Raw genomic sequence first — 26,202 nt, forward strand, 5'->3', positions numbered from 1 at the left:
ATATAAAAACAAAATCAAAACCTAAAAGGATTAGCACAAGATTTCAATTTCTATTGGAAAATGCCTAAAGAAACAACAAAATTAAGGTCTCTTAAGACATGCATACATAGCAGCGGCTCACATTATGAATTGGAATAGCGTATACTACAACAAAGACAGAAAATTAATGAGTCAAAGTCAAAAAAATCAAGAAATTCATAAGAAAAATTATAAAAAAATATTAAGAAACAAAACCAAGAATCCAAGGAAAGCACAACAAAGGTGTATACTGCAATTAAAAATCCACAAGGAGAAAACACAACAAAAAAAAAATGAAGAAATTCAGGAAATAAAATAAAAAATGTTATATTTATCTGCAATTTGAGATAAAAAAAATTGGTAAAAGTAGCTCGTCAGTGTGATTCAAAAACCTAGACCAATGTAAAAAATCTTGATGTCTATTCACTGGTTGAATTAAATTGAATAGGTAATTTCAAGAACAACAATACAGATAAAGAAAGTGAAAAAATAACGAAGAAGAATATATGATTTCACACAACTATAATAACAAAAAACCTAAACATGAGAAAGAAGAAGATGTGATTAATTCACTTAAAAGATAACAAAGATAGAACCTAAAAATGACGAAAGAAGAAAAGATGATTTCAGAAAATGTAACAATAACGAAGAAGAAAATATAATTTCTAAAGAAAATAAGAAAGAAATAACCTGATAGAATCAAAGAAGCTAACGGAAGAGGCACCACTGAGAGTCACTCGCACTTGCAGCGCGTATTTGTATAAGAAAGCACATTCCAACGATAAAATATCTAAACCAAAAAGAACAACAAACACTAAAACAAGAATAATTTCTAATTAATTAAAATAAAGTAAAAACTTAAATTATGATAAACATATGCATAATAAATTATAAACAATAAAAATTAATAGTAAAAAAAATTAATTAAAACACTATTTGGGCCCAGCCCAATACTATATTAGGCCACCAAGTCAGAAGGATTTTCTTCCTACATCTAGCCTTTTTTAATACATTATTCATTTTTTCTTTAATTCCAACATTGTCCTTACGTATAACCTATATGGATTGTCAATCCGTAAGCCCCATCAATCCGTATGGGTTATACGCCAATTCTTATGGGTCATACGGATTGAACTTGTGACCTTTGCATTATTAACACGATAATCTAACTAATTGAGTTAATAGAATAATTATGTTAAAAATTAATTAATGTCAATATATATAACACTAAAAATTTTAATATATATTTAATACACATATAAATCTACATAATAAATTTTGTAACAATTAATTTTGATCTAATAATATATTTTTTACATATATAAATTTTAAATAAAAATCATAAGTTTAACAAAAATTTATATATGTAAAAAATACATTATTAGATCAAAATTAATTATTACAAAATTAATTATGTAAACTTATATTTGTATTAAATATACATTAGAAATTTTAGTGTTATATATAGTGACCTTAATTATTTTTAATATAATTAGTCTATTGACTCAGTTGGTTAAAGCATCATGTTAATAATGTAAAGATCGGGTTTGAGTCCTCTAGTCAATCTGTATGGACTTTATGAGTTTTTTTTTTCTCTCACCTACACCAGACCAATTTTTTCTACACCCATCATACAAAGTGAAAAACCAAAATTTTCCTTCACTTAAAATGCCAAATATGGATTTTTAATTCGTGATAGCAAGAGGGCACAAGTCAATAGCAGGCCTAAGAGGAATATGAGGAAACCGGCCCATTACAGGACTTTGTGTGAATTGCTTATGCTATTCTTGTCGTGCTAGGTGTTAGGATACTCAATCATATATTTTACCAATTTTTGTTAATTCCACTACCAGAGTTTGTTAGTGATCAAAAACAAATTATGTTAGCTCCACTACTAGTCAGTTATTAGCACAGTTGGCCAATTAGTGGTTTTTTAGCCTTGCAACTATTGTTGTGTCTATAAATACCAGTGAATTGAATAAAATCAGCAAGAAGAAATTACCTCTTAGCTTGTTAATTCGTAGTATAGTAGTCCAGTCATAACAATTCTAGTCTAACCTGCTCTATGCTCGGTGACACCATGTCGGAGCATACCATGCACCATACATCACTCAAGCGTCTCGAGGAAGCCGTCAACAAGCTTACCCAACACCAAGCCATATTATCTCAAAATCATCAGACACTTTCCCAGGCCAATTCCGAATTAAACCACAAACTCAATTGAGTCTTGGATCACCTTGCCTCTCTAACCTCAGCCCTACCTTCCCCAAAACCGCCACCTTCTCCCCCACCTATCTCCCCTTCCAGACCACACATGAAACTCGATGTCCCACTTTTTGATGGACAAGATCCCCTTGGTTGGATCTTCAAAATTACACAATTCTTTGATTACCAAGATATTCCCAACGCGGAGAGGCTCACCATTGCGTTGTTTTACATGGAAGGACCCGCCCTCTTCTAGTTCTAGTGGATGTCGAGGAACGGGTTCCTTACTTCTTGGCCCGCTCCATCGTATTACGATGACCCCCACGGTGCCTTATTCAAGTTGTAGCAATGCAGCACTGTGAACAATTATTTGTCAGACTTCGAGCGACTCACAAATTGGGTTGTCTGGCTTTCCCTGCCATTTCTATTAAGATGTTTCATCTTGGGCCTCACTCATGAACTTCATCGCGAAGTGCAGGCCCTACGACCGATGTGCTTACCTCAGGCTATGGCCCTTACCAAACTCCAAAAGGATAAGTTGCTCGATCGTCGTCGTAGCCACCATCAAACTCAACATTACCCACCGCAGTCCAATCAATCAAATCCTCATTTTGCCCCACTTTTGCCCAAACTCCATTTTCGAAGATTATCTCCTGAGGAAATGGAAATCAAGCGAGACAACTCAAACAAGACTCTCTGCTATTATTGCATCGACAAATGGACTACGGGGCACCACTGCTAACCCCGTATGCACCTCTTCATCGCGAACGAGGAGTTGGAGCTCCCTTCACCACCAGGCTTCCCGAAGTACTAAATCCCTCTCGGCCTTCTTCTTCGCCGTTACCTACTGTCGCTCTTCACCAACTGAGCCTTAACACAATGTACGATATGCTAGCCTTTGAAACGTTTCGGGTGTATTGAACCATTCTCCACCACAAGCTCACCATTCTCGTTGATGGTGGCAGTATGCACAATTTTTTGCAAATATGTGTAGCCAAGTTCCTCGGTCTATCGTCCACACCAATGGACCCATTACCAGTTATGGTTGGTAACGGTGGCGTCATGCAATGCCAGCACCGCTACCCTCAGATCAGGATTTCCATCCAAGGACACCATTTCACCAAGGACATGTGTTGGCTTACCATTGAGTGGCACCAATATAGTTCTCAGAGTCCAATGGCTTAAGGAGTTGGACTCGGTTACTACTGATTACATCTCCCTCTCTATGTTCTTCACTCATTTGGGTCGTCCAATTCAATTAATTGTTGACATTCCCCTCAGGCCACCCACAGCTTTAGTCCACCAAATCAAACATATGTTACATAACCAAGCCCTCTTCCACATCACTCCACTTACCACACTAGTCCAAGCCTCACCCTCTTCCCTCATCCCCAACAACCTCCCCCAACCCATAGAACTCACCTTCCTCCTTTCTTGGTTTTGCAACTTGTTCAGCGAACCAACCTAGCTCCCCCCAGAACGTTTGATTTCCTACCACATTCATCTCTTACCTAATTCCAACCCAATCACCGTTAAACCATATTGGTACCCTCATAGCCAAAAGGCAGAACTCGAGAAACAGGTCTAAACAATGCTCGACTTTGGTCTTATCAAGCTAAGCCATAACCCTTTCTCAATGCCATCACCATTAAAGACTAGTTCCCCATGCCCACCATTGACGAGCTCCTTAACGAGCTTGGTGCTGCCTCGTGGTTCTCCAAATTGGACCTGTGTCATGGCTTCCATCAAATACGCATGGCAGAAGATAACATTCATAAGATAGCCTTAAGAACCCACCAAGGCCATTACGAATATCGTGTAATGCCTTTCGGCCCCTACAACACGCCAATGACATTCTAAGCAACGATGAATGAACTACTCAAGTCATTTCTCCGTAAATTCGTAGCAATTTTTTTCGATGACATCTTGGATTACAGTCCATCCTGAACAACTCATTTCCACCACTTAGAAGTTGTTTTCTTTATTTTATCCCAAGGATCATTTCATTTGTGCGAGTCCAAATGTGTGTTTGCCAAGACCAAACTCTAATATTTGGGCCATATCGTCTCGACGAAGGGGGTGGCCCCTGACCCCTCCCAAATTAGTGTCATGGTGGACTGGCCTAATCCGACAAACACCATTGATTTATGAGGGTTCCTTGGATTAACAAGGCTTTACAGGTGTTTCATTCGTGGTTATGCAATCATGGCAACACCATTGACGACTCTACTCTGCAAAGATCACTTCACTTTGACTGATGATGCTCAACGCACTCTTGACAAATTGAAGCAGGCGATGACCTCAACCCTAATGCTCTCACCCCTGACTTCACCATTCCTTTTTTCCTGGAAACAAACGCTTCTGGCATCATGATAGGCGTAATCCTCTCCCAAAAAGCCCACCCCGATTACTCAATTCAGTGTGACTTGATATTCCACTAGGGTAAGATATGGTTGCCACTTGACAACTCTGTCATCCCTTTGCTCCTGGAAAAGTTCCACTCTACACCCCTGGGGGGGCACATGGGCATTGCCAAAACCCTTCGACATCTTAAAAAGAACTTCTTCTGGGAGGGAATGCGCTGCAACGTCCACCATTATGTTTTTTAGTGTCATACATGCCAACAAATGAAGTACGAAACTAGGAAACCGATTGGCCTACTTCAATCGCTTCCTACAACCACTGGTTTATGAGAGGATTTATCGTTAGATTTTATCACAGGATTACCGCCATCACAAGGGTTCAATACTATACTCGTAGTGGTTGATAGATACTCCAAAACACTTTAGCCACGAAGTTGCCATCCTCTTCATAAACATAGTGTGAAAATTGCATGGGTTTCCATGCAGTTTGGCATCCGACAGAAACCCATTATGCATTAGCTCCTTCTGGTGAGAATTATTCTATCTTAGTGGTACCAAGTTACACTTCAGCACTTTTTATCTCCTAGAAACAAATGGACAAACAGAGGTCCTTAATCGAATTCTCGAACAATACATCCGCTCATTTGTCCATGACCGCCCTTCACTCTAGTTCACATTCTTGCCACTAGTGGAATGGAGCTATAATACATCGATTCACTCCGGCATCGGGTTGTCTCCATATGAAGTGACTTATGGTAAACCACCCCCTTCTATCCCACACTACCTGTTGGGTTCCTCCCTAATCGAAGCTGTAGATTCCATTTTGTCCATGCGATAAGCTATTCATGCTCAATTACAACGTCGATTGTTGAAAGCTCCATGAAGCATTATGCGAACCGTCATCGTCGCGAGGTGACATTCGAGGTAGGAGATTTGGTTTATGGTCGCCTGCAACCATACAGACAGTCATCTATTAGGCCACATTATTCCAAGCATTCCAAACATTAATAATATTAAATATTTATATAAATAGTGATTTCAAGTCTAAAAATTTAAAAATTAATTTATACATTGATTTTTAAATATATATATATATATATATATATATATAATTATTAAAATAATTACATAGTTATTTATAATATATTTAAAATAAATTTGTACGTTGATTTTAATGATATATTTAGCTTGCTCGATTAATCATTTAAAGTTAATTTAAATTTTTTTATTACATTTCTTAAAATATACTACATTTAATAAATACTTATATGGTTTTAGAAAATTTATTAGTATAGTTTTATTTTCAATTTAAGACTATTTTGTTGAAGTTGTGGGTTGATTTGAAGCAAATGTGTAATATTGGTGAATGAAGTGTTTAGGTTTGAAAAAAAATATAATCGAAATATGTTTAAAAATATCATAAATTTCTTAGTTAGTTTTTGAGTAATAGAACTATGACACTAATTGATATTAATGTGTAGATTTATAGATTATAGTTAGAACCAAAGGATTGTATCAGGTCTTAGGTAAGGATTTTAGGTAAAGTCTTAAGTAGACAAATTAGTGGTGATGAGAAAGAAGTTCATTAGCGTTGAATGCTGACAACATCGACACATAGACAACGGGCAGCTGCAGCTGTTGCCAAGTATATTGAGCATGTGGATCATGTTGCTGACGAGGTTCATGAGGAGCCTCACGAGCCAGTTACGTATTGTCAGTCTGTATGGTTCTTACAAATTGTCAATCCGTATGAAATTATAGATTGTCAATCCGTATGAACCATACGGATTGCAAATCTGTATGTTTCTTACAGATTACCAATCTGTATACGGATTCATCATAGATGTAAAAAACTTACCTTTCCTTCGTCGTTTCCACCGCTACACCCACCATGACCTCAATGCAGTAGGTAACCAACCACCGCGACAATGCACATCAACAAAACCGGTCACAATGGAACAACAACCTCAGCCTCCAACAAACCAGTGAATGGTGTAACAATAAAACGAAACAAGAATGAATGCATAAGAACGAAAAAAGGGTAAACTGGGAATTAATGAAAAAATGTTGTGTAAAAAAAATTTGCCTGGTGTAGGAAGCAAAACCCTAAAAATGAAGGCATTTGCTATTTACACATTGTTTGCTATGTACAATGCTTCCCTTTTTATTTTTTTATTATCAATTATACCCTTTCAAACCCTATTTTCATATTCCATATTTTTTTCCTTGAATTATGCCTATTAGGTGAGGATTTATGGAAAATTCACAGGAATCACATTACTTGTGGATTTTATTTCACAAGTAAAAATAGTGTGAAACATTTTTTCTTGTGAATTTAAAAGTCGTAGGAGATTTGCTATGAAATTTCCTGCCAAATGTTGCAAATGAATCTTTACTTTTCAAATATACACTGAAGTTTAGTAGAGGAAACGAAAACGAGCAAGAAAATAAAATTTTGAAATTTAAATTAGAAGGAAAGTGAAAAGAAAAATATTTCTAGAAATCAATTATTTTTCTTATTTCCCATCTACTTTCTCTTCAATAAAAATTTTTATTTATTTGTGTTTTTATTTTCTCTCTTTTTTTTATTTCAACTTTGCTCCCTTTGAAGTTTTAAACGAACCCTTAATCTAAAACTCTATAGGAGAAGTCTAATTTATGTCCACAAACACTGATGGCTTAGCCAGTCTCTCTTATAAAACTCTGCCATAAGGAACTGTCCAACATATCTCTTACTATATAAGAATTGTACTACGGAAAATACCATTTTAAGAGATAGTATCTATTATCTACCCTTATTTATTCTTCTGCCCAATGTTAATTTATTATTACATGCAGACCGAAATTTAAGATGATTGATAACCGCTATTGTACATTTTGTTGAATGGTTATATTTAAAATATATGAATAGATCTTAGATTGCTTTAATTCCCAAAAATATATCATTGATGTGTCTAACCTGAACATACTAACAGCAGCCAATTCTACATCAGAAAAAGAAGAAGAAAGAAACAGGGAAGATATGGTTGGATTGATAGCAGAGTAGCTAACTAGCTATAGAAATTCATTCACCAATTGCCATCGTACGGTTTTGAGACAAAAAGGGTGGTCTCACCGATCTATCATACATGTGTCTGCTTGCCAGAATTCATTTGTTTTTTTTTTTTTTTATCTTTTACTTGTTAAAAAAATTAAGGAGAAATGGGAAAGCAAATGAGTGGAACAATGAATACCATGGTGGATATATAATATTTTAAAAATAAATAAAGTATTCACATTAGACTGAAATTAAAATATAAATAATTAAGTATTCTGTGAATGTTTGAAGGACTCAACTTTCTACTCACAAAAATACAAAAATTTAATAATAGAAAATTAATTTCCTTCTAATTAATAATGACTTCAAAGTAAGAAAGGAATTGTAGAGTGACATGCTCCCTCTTCGACCACTAGAAATGATTTTCCTACCTCTGCAAATAAAGTAAAAGACACAGAAAGCTTTGAGTACTATAAGTCTGAATAAGCTACAATGTGGTTAACAAATACGTAAAGAAACAATGAAATGAAAACAATCAATTGGTGGCTCAAACTTCATCTCAAAGTAAGGTCTTTTGAATCGATCTCAAAGTAAAGTTGAAACACCTAGCAATTGTTAAGAGCCTCGTCCTCCTATTCCAGAGTTAATAGTGAAAGGCCAAAGTCAAAGATTAAAAGCAAAAACCTCGTCCTCGACTTCATTTTGGCACATTGTTGAACATCCTTGCTATAATCTCTCGTCGGATGTTGTTTCCTATACCTCCAAAGTTGTTTCCTACACCTTTTTTTTTTTTGCTTCCGAAAATGATTACTTATTCTGGCTTTCGAATGATCAATCCCAAAGGTTAAAAAAAACTTCCAAAAAAGATTCAGGAAACAACAACTCCTCTTAACCGGTCACAAGACAAAAGGTACTTATTTATTTATTTGCTTTCTCATCTGGTTACTTTTGGTCTTTTGACCTACTTGGACTTCTGATTATATCTGATAATTCATTTAAAAATTATAAAACTATGAGTGATATTTATTTCTTGAGGAGTGACCTATAAATATTACAATAAATATTGGGTTGAATTCAGCAGATAGTATTTAAATAAAAAATTTTCCTTTTTTCTTAGTTTCTGTAAAAAAAAATTGAACGGACACTAAGAAAATAAATAAGCAAATTTATTCGAAAGAGGAGAGAGAGGGATTCAAACCCCTGGTATAATTTTGTAAAAATCATTAAATTTCAACTAATAATAAAATATATACTAGAATTTGTTAAAGAATATGTTATTAATTTTTTTATTGACAGGGGTATATTGTTAGTATTTCTCATATTTTAATATTTTAGTTTGAATTTATTCCGATATATATATATATATATACAAATATATATATATATATATATATATATATATATATATATTTGACTTAGAGTTCTCTTTACTCCAACTATATGGCAAAGTGATTTTGTACCCTTTCATTTATTATTATATAATGTCAATGTAAATAATTCATTGCTTTTATTAAATCAGGAATGTAATTGTAAATGCAAATATAATTATGTGTTTGGTGGCGTGTAAATATATTTTTCTTCTAATATGCAGATAAATTGCACAACTTTTGGTACTCCGACTGGCTACTACCTAAAAAATGGGAAGAAAAATACAAGAACAATAGGGCATCAGCCGTAAGTGGTAGTGAATGAAACTTGGAGATATATGCGTGATTGTCTCGTGTTAGAGGCTCACATGCACATACATTCTCAACGAAAGCCCATTTCAGAAGCAGAAATATGCGCACATTCATTAGCAGAGTGATCCTATAACTATGCATCTCTCACATGTGGAAGCACACCACATACTATATATAAATACATACACTTTGGGATACAAGATCAACAAGACCTAGCAATAACACCATCTTACATCTATTACTCTCATAATTTTTTTCTTTATCAAATCAAGCAAACATGTCAAGTGCCCAGCAAAACTTCAATGCAGGCCAAACCCAAGGCCAGACTCAGGTGAATAATGCACAAATTTACATTGTCAACTTATATCACATGTATCTAACACTTTCTATCATCTTTGTAAATTTAAGATATATATCTTATTCTTAATTAATATTCTTTGGACGTTACCAACATTCGAACTCAATCCCTTATGAAATTTTCTTAACACAATTGCCATACCGACCAAGATTGTATGTCTTAATTAATATTATTTGATTATGGTTTAGGTTAAGGCCGAAGAATTTGTCCAATCCACAAAGGAAACAGCTTCGGCAGCTACTGACAAGGCTAATGCAGCTGCTAACACAACAGGGCAAACTGCTCAACAAAACAAGGATGAATCTGCTGGTTTTCTCCAACAGGTGGCTAATTTCTCAATAAGATATCACAATTTTGGGGACAATTTTTTCGTTATAGAACTTTTGTTGAATGAAAAATGATAATGAGTCCACTGATTAAGGAATCAAAGTTCTTATAATAAAGTGTAACATTTAAAGTTATACATATATTCCATAATGAATTTTAATAAACATTTCTATTAATTAATCATTTGATTAGTATCTTTAGGACACTCATTGATAAGATACTTGTTGAATTGTGTTTATTATGAAATTTGGAATGTGTCATTTTAAAATTAATTGTATCTTCTTGTTGCAGACTGGGGAACAAGTGAAGAACATGGCTCAAGGTGCTGTGGATAGTGTGAAGCACACACTCGGGATGGACAAGAAGTGAAATTAACTAGAGATCATGATCTTGGTTCATTTGTCAAAGCGTTTAGCTGTTCCTTCAACTCAAATGGAACAAAAGAATAAACATTTTTCTTTGTTTTTAGAGTTTCATATGTTTTTTCCTAGTTTTATGGATTAGAAAATTAAGTATGTATTGATTAATGATTGTGGAGTTTTGTTAAAGGAAAACCAATTTGAGTTGTAATAAAACATAGCTTCTTTCCATTTTTCTTGTTTTAGAGATAAGTTTTCCGGACTATTCACTTATAAGGCTCAATGATTTTATTTATTTGTATGTAGACTATTATACACACACTTTTAATAGTCTATATATATATATAACCCTATATTGGAAAAAGTCATAAGATTTCGGTTCAAAAGGAGTTGGGGACCCCAATGATCCTATCTCTGATCTTGCACGAAAACCCTTCCTTGGGTTATAGAATCGTGCGATTTTATGAGTTAAATCACGATTTTGACAATTGTGATTGATTGGGGTAATGAAAGGTGTCGTCATCATCATATCTTCATATAGCATTCAAAAAGTTCATTCCCTAAGTGTGCATTTGTTTTTTAATAACTTCTGAGGCACCTAAACAAAGAAGCAGAAACTTCTTGCTGTGGATCAAACATTCGTTTCAGTATGAAAGTATAAACAAATTCACTGTTCAAATTAGAGATTGTTAAACAGAGACTTATAGAGATGACACTCATCAACACTACGAGATAGGAAATGAATAGCAAAATTAAGGGCCAGCCTGAGATTGAAAATCTTGTCAAGTCTTAAACCATGAAAAATTTAATAACACAAGTAATCCAAAATAGGACAAAAAACTAGAACAGTAGAAAATGTACCGTTATCAAAATATATCCTCCACAAGTTGTACAGTAAATAATGAGTCTGAGTATCTTGTACAAATAGTATCTTTTTATTAATCTTATGAAGAAAACACCAAACTGAAAATTAAATATATTTAATATCTTAAAAATATAAAAAAACAATAAATAGAAAATTAAATATTTGATGAAATAAACCTTTTGGAAATATAATCTCAATATCGAAACAGTCATTGCTGGAAGAATTAACACAATCTAGCGTGAATGTCCATGTCAACTAACCAATGATGCTACTACGTATTTTTTAGATGCAAGTGCAAAACATGATCAAATTCCACTCGAGCCAAATGCCGAGAAATTTGTCTAGTGCATTCATTACTAATATATTTGTTCATTTGTACTTGTATATTCTCTCGGGACTCCAAACGTACACAAACACTTTTGTACTTACAAGCTAATGAACAAGAATTTCCACACTTGAAGATGTGGACATAAATGCAGCTGCAGCAACTAATTCTAACAAAAATGCTGCAGACATTGTTTCCTAAACTTAACATCGATGATTGAAGTCTTTGAGCCATTTAAAAGAGGCAAAAATACGCGATTGAGGTAGATAATATCAATGTCTATAGACTAGTTATGTATACAGGTTGGAAGTGCCAAAATTCCTATGTTTACCATCAGCTATATTGCTCAGTTGGAAGCCTTGACCAGAAAGTTGGTTGATGAGCAGAGATTCAAATTGGCATGCCAAGCTTTTACCTGGGACAAGAAAATAAAGGAATGATGCATCATGCATTCCTTCCTTTAATCGATGTCTTCGGACCCGTCCCTCGAGATCATCAGTCTATCAACAATTCATCCCAACAAGAGATCAAGTAAATTGACAACCATTCATAAAAAAATAAAAAGTGTATGAAATCATGATAGCAAGCAAACTAAGCCAGTAATTTGCAACATTACATTTTTTTGATAAATAACAACTTCCTATTATTGTGCTAAAAGGGATGGAAAATAACAACATGAATCAAATTTCTCAATACTGGGATTGTGTTCCCAATTTTTGTTTGCTTCCTTTTGCCCGTAACAGAATGGGCCTCCTTGAATCTAGGTTTCGTTCCTTTTGACTAGGGTATTGGCCTAGCCCCCCCACCACATGGTCTTCGTTCTTTTGATCAGTTTTTGTTTATTAATAAATTTGGGTTTGGGATTGCAGGGGATCTATAGAGTTAGGGTGACGACCTAGTTGGGATGCTGGCTCTTTATTGATGCTGTCCTCTCCCTTTTTTTTAAAAAAAAAGGATATTTGTTCATCTGTCTTTTCATATGATCTTTCACGCGAGATACTCATGGAAGAGAATCATATCTCATCATATGAAGTACAAATATGAGCTAATTCGCACCGGAATTGCTAGGTTCAGCTATGAACAATATATTAAATACTGCTTTAGGCTAAAAATAGTTACTATTAACCATTAGTTATCCTAACTTGAATCAATTCTGTTATCCAACAAATAAATTGGCCAAGTATTCAGAACATTTTTTTAAGTTGTTCTTACTCCATAAGAAACAAGAAAGAAAAATGATAGATAGTCAGAATTAATGATAGAATTAGAATCAAAATAAGTTGGTGTTATTAATGATTCCCAGATGAATTAGGGATATCTACCCCTTTGTTTTATTCAAGAACCAACTTTAAATATAGCTCAATTTTGTCTATACGGACAGTGTCAAGTTTTTTTTCTCGCATTCTAGTATCACTCCTACATAGGAAGAAGTAAAATAAATTAGGAAAAAGATTGCTTCAGATTATGAAAACATACTATAAGTTGAGATTTACCTCTCCTACATAGAGTTTCTTATCTGGTCTGAACATCACATAGACGCTTGAAGAACCTACAACCGATGGAGGTGGTAGCTCCCTTGTACCGATTATGAGACATTTTATCTCAGTAAGCTCCAATGCAATCTTTTTGCATTTTAGGTCCTTTATATGATCCTGGCAAATCACAGTGACAGCTCTCTCAACTTCCTCGCGTAAAAATTCCATTTGATTAGCTCCTGATAGGAACCTTTTTGAATGAAGATGTGTTCCATTCAAATTATTAACATTGATGCAAGTAGAAAACTTTTCTTCATTTGGGAAATTTTCTGCAAAAAGCATTTCCTTAGCAGAAACCAACTGATAAAGATATTCAGCTCTTCTAACAATATGCTCAGGAATTCCTTCCCTCTTAGCCGTTTCAAAAGCAAGACTTTCTTTACAAACTCCATCTGTCAACTTCCATGTAGGCATTATTTGTCCATCAATGGATGTTGTGCCCATTGCTTTGTGCACAGTGTTTTTTTTGTTTAGGGGCAAAGTAAATATTCCATGCAAGTGAGTGGATACAATACCCAGACACCCAATTCCATCAAGGGTTTCAATGATGCTACCAGCAATGCAAGTCCCTTTTGCAGTTTCTGTTCCTCGGCATATTTCATCAACAAGTACAAGGCTCCTGTTGGTTGTTCCGCCAATGATGGATCGAAGTTCTGACATTTCAACCTGAAACAGATACTAAGATGGATCAAATGTTCAAGATACTTATAAAAATTGTAATTCCATCAAGCAAAAGACAACTATTTAATTTTATAGATAATTTCATAAAGCCACAGGAAACTAGTCTAAACAGGTACCAGCCAAAAAAATGTGACAAGAAACAGAGAGAAGGAAAGAAAAACTAATTGTATTGCACTCCAAGTATTAAGCCACAATTCAAACAATATATGGGCATATAATCTCTATAAAAAATGCACAAAACAAAATGTAAGGGTCCCTAGGATTATAATCTCCCCTTCCACAAGCTTTCATGCAACCCTCCCCTCAACATTGCCTACTAGGCAGTTAGTCATCATTTTCTTGCTCTCTCCGGACCATTATCAGGTACAAATTTTCCAAGTAGTAATAATAAAGGTGTTGAGACTTTCCCTCTTGTCCATTGCAGTGTGTGGGGACCTGCCTTTATTTATGGTTTAATTCTTACATTGATGATTGCTCTCATGTGACATGGATATTTCTTATCAAGGATAAAACTGAGGTAGTGCAACTTTTTCAATACTTCTACCATATGACTCAAATTTAGTTCGACAAATCAATAAAACAGTTGCAATTTAGCAACATAAGAGAATATGTAAGTCAGAATTTATCTGTTTCTCAAAATACATGGTGTCATTCATTACTAGCACGTGTGAATTCTCCACAATAAAATGCCATTGCATAAAGAAAGAAACCCCATCTCTTGGAAGTTACAGAACAATTCTCTTTCAAATGTCGGTTCCTAAATTCCATTGGGTAGAAGCTTTAGCTATTGCATACTTAACATTTAACTAGCAAGCAGATTACCTTACTCACTCGTGTACTTGATTGAGTTTGAGTTATTTTCGATGATCTCATTCTTTCCTTTAGTCCCAATTTTGAACAATCTCTAGTGCCATGTGTTAGGGTGTAATCAACATTATATAATATCTTACTATGGATGAACATAAGAGGAAAGCATGAGCCAATAGCAAACCTGAAAGGAACTCTTTTTATCAGCTGGACTATCATATGACTTCATATGAAGCGTGATGGAGTCAAAATAAGGAATTAGGGCTGATTCTGCAGGAACCATGAGTCCACATATCCCAAGTAGTGCAGCAGCACAAATTGACCTAAGTAAACTTGATTTCCCACCACCATTCGGTCCTGTCAACAGAAATAATGATTGCATATCAACATCATTACGCACAACACCTTCTGCTATGTGGAACCAATATGGCAATAAACCACTTATCTTCATCCCATGGGTTTTGTCCAATGACTTCACATCCTGAAACAAAAATTTAACATGTAGCCATCACATGATGAATCTAAACAAGTTATCGATAAAGAATAACCATATATTAGGTGATAAACTAAAACACATTACACATCTAAGCTCAAAACCAATGTTGCCATAAAAACTCAGTTTCAAAACTACCTCCTCATATATTCATATGTTTCAGACCCTTTAGTACAAATATACATCCCCAAAGAAATGTATATTGTTCAAATTAAAAATAAATTAATTAATTAAAGAGTAGAACAACCCAGCTAAAGGAATGATTTCCCCAAATCCCAAGCATAATGCCCATAGGCAAAAATAACAATACCTACCAGTCACAACTACCCATATAACCATTATCTTTCATCCATTCCAAGAAAATAACAAACTCTTTCAATTACATGGAATGTCATAGTAAATGACATTCCCCATGTATGCACATGCACCCCTTCCACCTACAAATGCTTGGATTTGGGCCTGCAAGTGTAAACTTTCTAAATTGTGGTCCTTGTGATTCTAGTTAATGTATTAGAGTTTAATGTTAAGGGTCTATCTCTATCAAAGATGCATTAAAGGATAAGAATTGAGTTCAAGTCAATAATGAGAACATGAGAGCATTTGAGAAGAATGGAACATGAGAGGTTACTGAAAGATTGGGCAACAAAAGGTCAATCATGTGTAGATGGCTATACACTATAAAATATTGGACTGATGGTACACTAATTTGCTATATTGAAATAATAAACAATATCCATCAATCAAAAATATGAACAACATTATCAAGTTGTTACATACTACCTCAAACCCATGGGATTCTACAAGCGTGGGAAAGACCCATCTCCTTCTTCTCCCTTCACTGCAAGACATCAGTGAACAAAATTAGTAGCAAGACTGCAAAAGAACATATATGATTTTGTCATTTCAGTAAGAAAACTTTTATATGACATTTTACAACCCTAAATTTCAAAACACAGTAGAATTCTGCAAAATTCTCTTTGAAGCATCGGAGAATGATTATTTTGTGGCATATTTCACTTATTCACATAAACAAATAATAGTTTCAATTAAATCTGACCGCCATTGTAGAGAAGATTTATCATTTGACAATTTGATATTTTAGTTTTTGTTGAGATATATTATTCAAATTAAATTCAGTTTTGAATTTGTAATCTTTGATTCTTTCCTAGTTTCATTAGATAGCTTATCCTAACACCTAAACTTTGGGGACTGATTTTGTTGTTGTACTGTCCAGAGTCCACAAAATACATGTGACACCCTACATGACACTCTATGACACATGTCAACCCTCCATATCATTCCTACAACAGGAGCGCGACACTCGGTCCTTAGCTGCTGGGCTCCCTAACTGACATGTTATCTCTAACTTATTAATATTTGAATATATTTGAAATCTTTATCTATTGGCAGGTAGTTAATTATTTACAAAACCACACATTATCTACAAGGTACAATTATCTTCTAGCTTTTATCTATAAGCTACAATTTATCTCTAACATTATTTACAAGCTACTGGCTATTATCTATAAACTGGAAATTATCTGGAAAGATTATAACAGTTCCTACAAACAAGGACCTGCAACTACGCTTCACTCCTATAAATACCAGGTTTCATCGAACCCTCAACACATTCCCACACACTAGCCACGAGCAACAAGCTTGTGCACATCTCTCTCTATACCATTCACTCGAGCATATATTTAAGCATATACTTCTTGTTGTGATACATTCCATAATTAGCACAGATTTTATTCTGTAATTAGTACAGATTTGATTTTTTTATTTGTATAGATTTTGTTCCATTTTATTTCTTTCCTTAATTAGGTCGTTGGCAACTTATAAATAAGTCTTGTATTCACTCTTTGGAAGACAGAATTACAATAATATTCAGATTATTATCTTTCAAGTTGGTATCAGCGCCTCCGATCCAAGGGGCTCTGCTTCTGCATTCTTCCAGGCAGCCTTCATTGCTGCAATTGATATTGTTTCAGTGCCCAATCACTACATATACCACTGGTCGCCGTTTGACGCCATCCTCCGCCGTCAACCACCTTCTGCCGTAGTCATTGGAATGTCTACGAGCATTTATGGACCCCTTCAGTGAGACATCTAGCTCTTGTTCCCTAATCATGGCTGGTAAGAATTCTAGCTTCCTATCCTTTAATGCTTCTGGTACTAAAAATATCTGACTCTGGTGCTACTGATCATATGACACCTCACTCTTCTTATTTTTCATCCTACACCTTTTTAACTGGTAACCAACACATCATTGTTGTTAATGGTTCTCATACTCCAATTACCGGTTGTGGTAACATTCAAATTCAATCTTCCCTTCATTTGAACAATGTGCCCCATGTTCCCAAACTATCTAATAACCTCTTGTCTATTCATAAAATCACCCAAGACTTAAATTGTGTTGTGACATTTTCCCACTCCCATTGTGTTTTCCAGGATTTTGCAGCATGAGGACAATAAAGAGTGTACCCGACAAAAGGCTCTCACTTTCAATCATCACACAAGTTCAAAACCTTGGTCATTTTCCCAAATATGGCTTCAACACAAGCATCTGGGTCATCCTTCGTTTAGTGTCCTTAAGTCTTTATTTCCTTTCTTGTTTACAAAAAGGTCACATGAGTCTTTTCATTGTGATGTTTGTGAGTTTGCTACACCATCGAACAACTTTTCGTCCCAGTACTAATAAAAGTTTTAAACCTTTTGATCTTGTTCATTCGGATTTGTGGGGACCTGCACCTATCAGTAATATTTCTGGTCCAAAGTGGTTTGTTTCTTTTATTGATGACTACACCCGGGTTACCTAGATATTTCTCATGAAAGACAAATCCGAAGTTTTCCAATTGTTTGTAAACTTTAACCGTATAATTCAAACACAATTTGGGAGCCCGATTAAAAGATTGTGTTCTGATAATGAGAGAGAGTATGTGAATCAAAACCTTTCCAATTTCCTCAAAGATAATGGTGTTGTTCATCAGTTAACTTGTGTGGACACCCCTCAACAAAATGGGATTGCAGAAAGGAAAAATTGACATGAACCAACATCATCACCAATTCAACATAAGGAGGACATACGCTTTGGGAACCAATACAAGCGAAGAAAAATACCCGACCTGGTCCAACAACAACTTCAATCATCCAAACTGGAGGTAAGAACCCATACTCTTGAGGACACCTTAGATGCCTCTTGTGAATCTAACCTAGATGATTTGTCAATTGCCTTAAGAAAAGGAAAAAGATCTTGTGCCAAATATCTGATATACCAATTTGTGTCAACTAAAAATCTTTCTCTACAGCACTAGAGTTTTATTTCAGCTATTGATTCTATCAGAATCCCTACATCAGTACAAGAAGCCTTAAAGGATGAGAACTGGGTTCAAGCCATGAATGAAGAATGGGTGCATTGGAAAGAAATGAGATTTTGGAGATTGTAGAGAGACCGAAAGACAAAAAGGCAGTGGGTTGTAGGTGGATATATACAATTAAATGTCAGGCTGATGGCACATTGAACTGGTATAAGGCGAGGTTGGTTGCAAAGGGATACACCCAAACCTATGGGATCGATTATGAGGAGACATTCGCTCCAATGGCAAAAATGAATACAGTTAGGATCATCATCTCCTTAGCAACGCACTTTGGTTGGGAGATGCATCAATTTGATGTTAAAAATGTCTTCTTACATGAAAGCTTGGAAGATGTGTACATAGAGATTCCACCTGGATATGGTGCCACTAATGGAGGAAATAAAGTTTGCAGACTAAAGAAGGCCCTATATGGTCTCAAGCAGTCTCCTCGTGCTTGGTTTGGTAGGTTCGCTCAAGCTATGGTATCTTTGGGGTACAAGCAAAGCCAAGGTGACCATACTCTCTTTATAAAACACTCCCAAGATGGTAAACTTACTTTGCTCTTGGTCTATGTCGATGATATAATTATTGCAGGCGATGATGAGCTTGAAAAACAAACCTTGAGGGAGAGGTTAGTTGCCCAATTTGAGATGAAGGATCTCAGGAAGTTAAAGTACTTCCTCGGTTGCATACTCTAGGCAGGGTATCTTCATTTCTTAGAGAAAATATATACTTGATCTCCTTAAAGAAGTTGGCAAGTTGGGTTGTAAAACCACTAGAGCATCCATAGAGCAAAATCACAGGATTGGAAATGATGAAGAAAGCCCAAAGGTGAAGAAGACACAGTACCAGAGACTTGTGGGAAAACTTATCTACTTATCCCACACCAGGCCTAATATAGCCTATGCAGTTAGTGTGATTAGTCAATTCATGCATGAACCAAGAGAGAGACATTTACAAGCAGTAAATAGGATCATTTAGTACTTACAGTCTTCTCCAGGAAAGAGGTTGTTTAAAAAGGAGAAAAATTTATCCATGAAATTATATACTGATGCTGACTATGCAGGATCAATTGTTGATAGGAGTACCACAGGATACTACATGTTCTTGGGTGGAAATTTAGTAACGTGGAGGAGTAAGAAGCAAAATGTGGTTGCAAGATCAAGTGCAAAAGCAGAATTCAGAGCTATGGCTCAAGGTGTTTGTGAGTTGTTATGGATGAAGATCATACTTGACGACCTCAAAATAAAATATGAAGCTCCTATGAGACTGGTTTGTGATAATAAGTCTGCCATCAGCATTGCACACAATCCAGTTCAACATGATCGAACAAAGCACATAGAGATTGATCGACATTTCATTAAGGAGAAATTGGACAGTGGTCTTATAGCCACCGAATACATCCCTTCAAAGCTTCAGTTGATAGATATGTTCACCAAGGGGCTTCCCACGGAGCAGCTTCAAGACCTTACTTGCAAGCTGGAGATGATAGATATACATTCACCAGCTTGAGGGGGAGTATTGTGATACATTCCATAATTAGAACAGATTTTATTTTGTAATTAGTACAAATTTGATTTTTTTGTATTTGTATAGATTTTGTTCCATTTTATTTCTTTCCTTAATTAGGTCACTGGCAGCTTATAAATAAGTCTTGTATTCACTCTTTGAAAGACAGAATTACAATAATATTCAGATTAATATCTTTCAAGTCTTGTTTTATCTCCTAACTCATATACTTGAGCGTCGGAGTCCTTTATATTGCAGGTTCCCTCTCCCGTCCTCTCGAAAAAGGTCACTCTCAAAGCCGACGTGTGAAGTCCAGGAGCTCACTTTCTTTTTTTGGTCAGCAAAAATAATATATATTGATATATGAAGAAGTACTAGAGGTACTATAGATACAAGAGTATGTAAGTAAGGCTAGTAAATCCTCATATCAGACTGAGTACAGACTGATAGGAGATTACTAGCCTACTAGAAAGCGACTGAAATTACAGAACCACAGCTGGTGTCACCCTAGTTTACTGAAAACCAGCTGGAAGATTGCTAGACCAAAAGTTGAAATGTATTGTAAAGTTTTCCTCCATTGCTCTGAACCATGTCCATGCCAAAAATAGTGCATCTTCCAGCAGCTTACTGCCATTGAATGGGGCATTCATAAAAATAACCTTATTCCTATGCTGCCAGATGGACCAATTTAGAGCAACCCACCAACACTTCCACCTATTGTATTTCTTCCCACCTTTCATCCCAATGTTGTGCTGCAAAAAATGGTGCCTAGGATTTATAGGGTAAGCCCCCGAAGTCCCTATCCATGATAGGGATTCCCACCAAAGATGCTGTATTTTGCTGCAGTCAAAAAAGAGATGAGATGCAGTTTCCTCCTTAATACTGCAGAAAGGACAGAGGCTGTCACTTATATCTATTTGCCTTCTCCGTAGATTAGACTTAGTCGGCAATCGATCTCGAATTAACCTCCACGCAAAGATTGAAGCTTTAGTCGGTATCTTCAGCTTCCATAAGTCCTTGAATATATCATCCATGCTTCCCACATCTGAATTCCCTTGCAGCAATCTATAGGCACTCCTAGAAGAATAATAACCATTGGACTCATGTTTCCACGTCCAGCTGTCTGCTTCGTGTTGCTGTAGTGTGATGTGAGATATGTCTTCTAAGAAACCAACAGCCGATGCTACCTCGTTGTCAAATAGGGGCCTTCTCCACGAAAGATTCCATTCCCAGGCTGAATGTGTGAAGGTCCCCATTTGCAGAATTAACTTTTGTTGCTGGCGGGATATCTGATATAACCTGAGATATTTCAGCATTAGTGGTTGCCCACTGCCAGTCCAGCAGTCCTCCCATAAACGGATTTTGTCCCCACACCCCACCCTCCATATTGTTCCCTCTTGAAGTATATTATTGAACTGTTGGTCATGGGTCACTGCCAACAAATCCTGTCACCACACTGACTCGTTGCTGACTCTTTTAGCATCCACCAATGATCTCCATCCACCATACTTAGAAGCAAGTATTCTGGCCCACAGCTCCTTGTGTTGATGAAACAAATCCCATCTCCACTTTCCAAGAAGAGCTTTGTTGAAGGTCCTTATGTCTTTTATGCCCAGGCCCCAATTTTGTTTTGGGAGGCAAACAGTTTCCCATTTAACCCAAGCTATTTTCTTTTGCTTCCAGGAGCTCACTTTGGCCACATTCACCCTGACATGTCCTAACTCCGGATTTTGGTAAATCCAGTTGTCCATGTGTATATTGTACTATTGGGAAAAATCCAAGTCTCACATTGGCTAGAGATAGTGCCAAGCTATAGTATATAAGTGGAAGACAACCCTCACCCAATGAGCTAGCTTTTGGAGTTAAGTTAGGCCCAAAGCCACATTCTAAGATGTATAAATCATGTAATGCAATATACAATTCTCATTATTCTGATTCAGGCTTTAAATCAATCATAAAAGCAATGTTCAACCAAAGTGCACTAGAAAAAAAATGCCCTTTAAAAGATATCTAATCAAATTAATATCCAATCAACAAATTGAAGTCAGAGATAATAACATGTAGCTTCAACAAATCCATAAAAGCTAGTAAAAAAATATCAATGCACCACAAGGTAATACCATTGCCTTTTATCCACAAAAATAAAGCAGGATCAACCACAGACAGAAGTTTACAAACCTTGCATGAGCAAATAAAGCTTTGGCAATAACAAGCAACATGGAAGAAAAGACAAGAATGTTTATACTGTATTGCAACTCAGCAGCGAGTCCCCTTAAAATTTCCAAAACTCTTTCTTTTGCCTTGGCATTTGCTTCATGGTACCTGAAACAAATAAATTTATCAACATATATGACTAAGAAAAGAGAAAGACAAAGTATTTGACAAATTAAAAAAAAAAAATTATAAGAACACATTAATAATAATAATAATAATAATAATAAAAAAACATAGGATTGCACAGGGTTTTTCTTAAAAGTAGAAAAAAAAAAAAAAACACCTTGTTAATGCAGCCTCGACCTTTGGTGTGGTAAACCATTCCTCCCCTACCTTTCTACCTTTAGAATCTAAAGCATGCCTAAGCTGTTTAATTTGTTCCTCTCCAGGGCTACCAGCCCACAAATTCGGTGTAAAGCGTTTGCCTTTGAACCAAACTGCTTCTTGCTCCCGAGCATAAGATATTTCTCCCTTAGGACCTCCGAGAGGGGCTACAATAGCCTTTATTCTAGAAACAACAGGAACAAAATCTTCAGTGACCTGCAATAATGTTGGGACAACATTAATGAAGCATAAACAAGATTCTCTAAACATACTTTACTTGAAAACAACTGTAGGAAAGGTTGAGTTGCAGAGACCTACTGCTATATGTAAGGCCTCAGCTGCTTTTTCCACTGCAGTGAATACATCATCTATGTGGATTCTTTTTATTCGACCTTTCCATTTAGACTCCATATCCTCAAAAAATTCGTGAGGAATAAAAGAGAACGAGTTGATTTTCTGATCATTCTCATCATCCAGAGATACTATTTCACCAATCTTACTAGATGCGATCTCACATCCTGCAACCTAGAAACAAAATAACATTAGGCAAATCTACAATCCAATTAAATCAACAAAAAGAGAAATTATTGAAGCGTTATTATTTCAACAGTGCCTGGAATTTTAAGGGAACTCCAGAAAAATGTTTTTCAAAATAAATTAAATCGGAAGATTTAAAACTAACCATTAATGTAATTAAAAATCCAAGGAGAATAAAAATTAATTGTACAAAGTTAGAAAGCAACACATCATACATTTACATTTGTGTTAGAAATTTAGCATTTTGTTATAAGCAAAACTAATATATATTAATATAAAGGGAAAAGTACAAGTGGTACTGATATATGTACAATGTGTCCATACTATCTGAAAACCTATGGAATCCTAATTCAAGCTTTATTGCAAGAATTAACTCTCCATAGGTGAGAATTAGTAAAGACACCTTCCATCAAAAACCTATAGGACAATCCCCCCCTGATTACAAAACCCAACTCTTATGTTGCTTGCCCATGAGTGAAATGGAATATCAAATCCTTTTTCCAAATTTTTGAGCCAACTGTATTTAGAAATAGCTGTAAATTAGCTAGTGTATATATAAGAAATGAGTACACAAGCCTAGACATTTTATTTCATTTGAACACTCTTTCATGATTTAACAGTCCCTAGAATGCATCAAGTATTATGTGTGCATGCAGAAGGACAATCCAAACTATTTGCAATTTACCATAACCAGGACAATAAGTGAAGCTTAGCACAATGAAGCAGTAGAGTTTTTAAGAACTCTGGCATGTAACATTTGCAATGAAAGGAACCATAAAAGCAATGAAGAACAAAAAAAACCACAACTTCAGTACCTAACTGTGAAACATAAGAGGAAGTCTTCATAAATAGAAAGTTATGCAACAAGTAACGATAACATCTCAATTTATATCAAGAAGTTCCTTTCATTTCCTTACTAGCTCCCTCTAAATAAAAATGTATTCAATGTTCCAAATTCCAATGGAGATTCAATTCATTTACATTAAGAGCATTAGAAGTAGTTATAGAAATAAAGAATAAAAACATTTATTTAGGAAGGGATGGAGTAGTTTGGAGATTGGAAGAAAGGGAGTGTAGCTTAAGAAACATAGTGTCTAGCTTAACAATTACTTCGTAACTTGTCCTCAATACACATTTAGAAGGGAGTGAAACTATCCCTCCTTTTTATCTGAACAGAATGAAAAAAAAAAAAAAAATCCAACTTTTGGCACTCACCAAGGTTTCAAAGTCAATTTCTAACCCAGTTGCCACCCATGTGGGCTCGATTAAATGTTTCAATATTTCATTGAGCTCAGAGGTACTATACATCTGCAAAATTTCATCCAGTACATTCTTTATTCTACAAAATTCCATATGATTGACCTCCCTCCATTCAAGTAGCTTTACAAGCTGCACAAATACAGTGAATAATCAGACAGGAAAATACAAGTGCATAAGAAAACAACAAAATGGTTAATATAAAATAAGTGTAAAAAGCTAAATATAAAACATACTGGAAATAACTAATTTCCATTCTCTCTGTATGTTTTTTAAAAAAAATACTTAACAAGAAATAGGATAATATGCATAAGTTTCATTTAAAGCTCATTCACAATTCAAAAAAGTAATTTAATAATAACCTTTGCTGACGAAACACATGTAAATTCTGGAATTGAACACGTTACACTGCTCATAAGTTTGCATGTTGCTGTCAAACAAAAGCAGATTAAAATGAGTCCAAAATTAAGTATAAAATGTCATAATGATGGTAATATTATACTAATGTACAGTCCACAGGTGAGATAAAATTTGCATTGCAATGGAAAAAAATTAAGAGACACATCAAAATTATAACTAATGAAAATTACCTTGAATTTTGGATGCAATCTCATATGAAGGAGGATTCAAAAGAAGTTCCCTTATGTACCTGAGAAGCACAATGACATAAATTAAGTATCCAATTTAGAATCAATAACTACAACACTACTTTGAACTACATTTAATTCTTGAAACAAAAAGAAAAAGAAAAAAACAGAATGGGAGAAATAAAAAATTTAAATTGAAAATAGAAAATTGACAATTATAGTACAATTGAGACAATGAGTTATAGAACTACAAAATATAAATAAGTTAAAAGTTAAAACTCAATACAACAAGACAGTATACCCACATCCAACAAGGCCAACTTCCGGAGTCAAATGGAACACAAAAGCTTTTGGTTGCAAAATAAAAAGGAAAAGAAAAACAAATAAACCATGCGGCCCAAGAAAGTGTGAAATGCAAAATGCATCGATAGGGAAAAGAAAATTCTAAAGAGATAATAATTAAAAAGCATAGAGACGGGCTTTAACTAAAATATGCATGATGATATAAAATGAAAAGGATAAACATATAAATGTGAAATATTTAAAGGGTGAGTTGGTCAAATAATTATCAGTCGTTTCTAAACACAAGGCATAACCAAAAAAGAAAAAAGAGTTATAAGGTTGTTGGTTTGGTGATTGAAGGAAGAAGAAGGAAGAGAAAGGTCGTGAGTTTGAATCTCTTCTACTAACAAAAATTAACAAACTAACAACTAACATTGGCCAATAAAAAAAAAATCTATTACTCACAATACTGGTAATCCATTGCAATTTGATGGAAGTAAAACCTTCAACAAAGAAGGTATTCCTTCTGTTGGAATGGCACCTAAAAATGCAAAAGGAGCTGATTTAGGAAAAAGAAAATAATCGGTGGATCAGGCATTCATCAGTATTCAGTATTAATACACCAACCAATTTGAGTAGATGTTCCAAGAGTTAATGGTCGAGCCCTATGTCCTGAAGACACAGTTGTGTTCCGAAAGGTAACCTCATCATCAATACTATAAAGTTCCTTTACCTATGTTCCAAAGTGAAATAACAGTAACAATTTTAAATGAGTCATATGTTTATATACAGTATATTTAAAATGAAAAATGCAAAAGCTATATATAATTATTTTAAATCATACCTTGGCCAAAAGATCGGAGACAGGGTTGCCATCAAACCAATCAAAATGTCTAGAACTACATTCTCCCCATAATAGCCCTCCCTCACCAAATTCTCCCCAGTTGCAGGTTCCTAGAAAAACAATATTCAAATACATAATAAAGATGAAGAAAGCAAAAAATAAAGGCTAATAAATACCCGAATTTTCTGTTTGCTCATTGATAAATTTTTTATTTGTACTGAGTCCCTAATAAAACAACAA

General features: G+C 35.0%; 2 protein-coding genes across 3 annotated transcripts in view; one reads left to right on the top strand and one right to left on the bottom strand.

Annotated features, from left to right (window-relative positions):
- The first annotated feature begins 9,517 nt into the window (after positions 1 to 9,517).
- On the top strand, positions 9,518 to 10,540 carry LOC114370084 (late embryogenesis abundant protein 2-like). The gene is made up of 3 exons (XM_028327368.1): positions 9,518 to 9,633; positions 9,849 to 9,983; positions 10,279 to 10,540. The coding sequence occupies exons 1-3, from the start codon at positions 9,580 to 9,582 to the stop codon at positions 10,354 to 10,356; spliced, it is 267 nt and encodes an 88-aa protein (XP_028183169.1). The 5' UTR covers positions 9,518 to 9,579; the 3' UTR covers positions 10,357 to 10,540.
- Positions 10,541 to 11,513: 973 nt separating this feature from the next.
- Positions 11,514 to 26,202, bottom strand: part of LOC114372275 (DNA mismatch repair protein MSH1, mitochondrial-like) — a 35,731-nt gene continuing 21,042 nt past the window's right edge. For both annotated transcript variants that reach the window (XM_028329760.1, XM_028329761.1), the window contains 13 exons: positions 25,963 to 26,072; positions 25,746 to 25,851; positions 25,584 to 25,659; positions 24,840 to 24,898; positions 24,612 to 24,679; positions 24,208 to 24,381; positions 22,774 to 22,980; positions 22,415 to 22,671; positions 22,096 to 22,239; positions 15,833 to 15,890; positions 14,744 to 15,040; positions 13,030 to 13,737; positions 11,514 to 12,036 (listed from right to left, as the gene is read on the bottom strand). In XM_028329760.1, coding sequence (XP_028185561.1) covers positions 11,827 to 12,036; positions 13,030 to 13,737; positions 14,744 to 15,040; positions 15,833 to 15,890; positions 22,096 to 22,239; positions 22,415 to 22,671; positions 22,774 to 22,980; positions 24,208 to 24,381; positions 24,612 to 24,679; positions 24,840 to 24,898; positions 25,584 to 25,659; positions 25,746 to 25,851; positions 25,963 to 26,072 — 2,474 coding nt within the window. In that variant the 3' untranslated portion in view covers positions 11,514 to 11,826. The remainder of the gene's footprint in view (positions 12,037 to 13,029; positions 13,738 to 14,743; positions 15,041 to 15,832; positions 15,891 to 22,095; positions 22,240 to 22,414; positions 22,672 to 22,773; positions 22,981 to 24,207; positions 24,382 to 24,611; positions 24,680 to 24,839; positions 24,899 to 25,583; positions 25,660 to 25,745; positions 25,852 to 25,962; positions 26,073 to 26,202) is intronic.

This window comes from Glycine soja, chromosome 10 (assembly GCF_004193775.1).
Source record: "Glycine soja cultivar W05 chromosome 10, ASM419377v2, whole genome shotgun sequence".
NCBI classification, from domain to species: Eukaryota; Viridiplantae; Streptophyta; class Magnoliopsida; order Fabales; family Fabaceae; genus Glycine; species Glycine soja.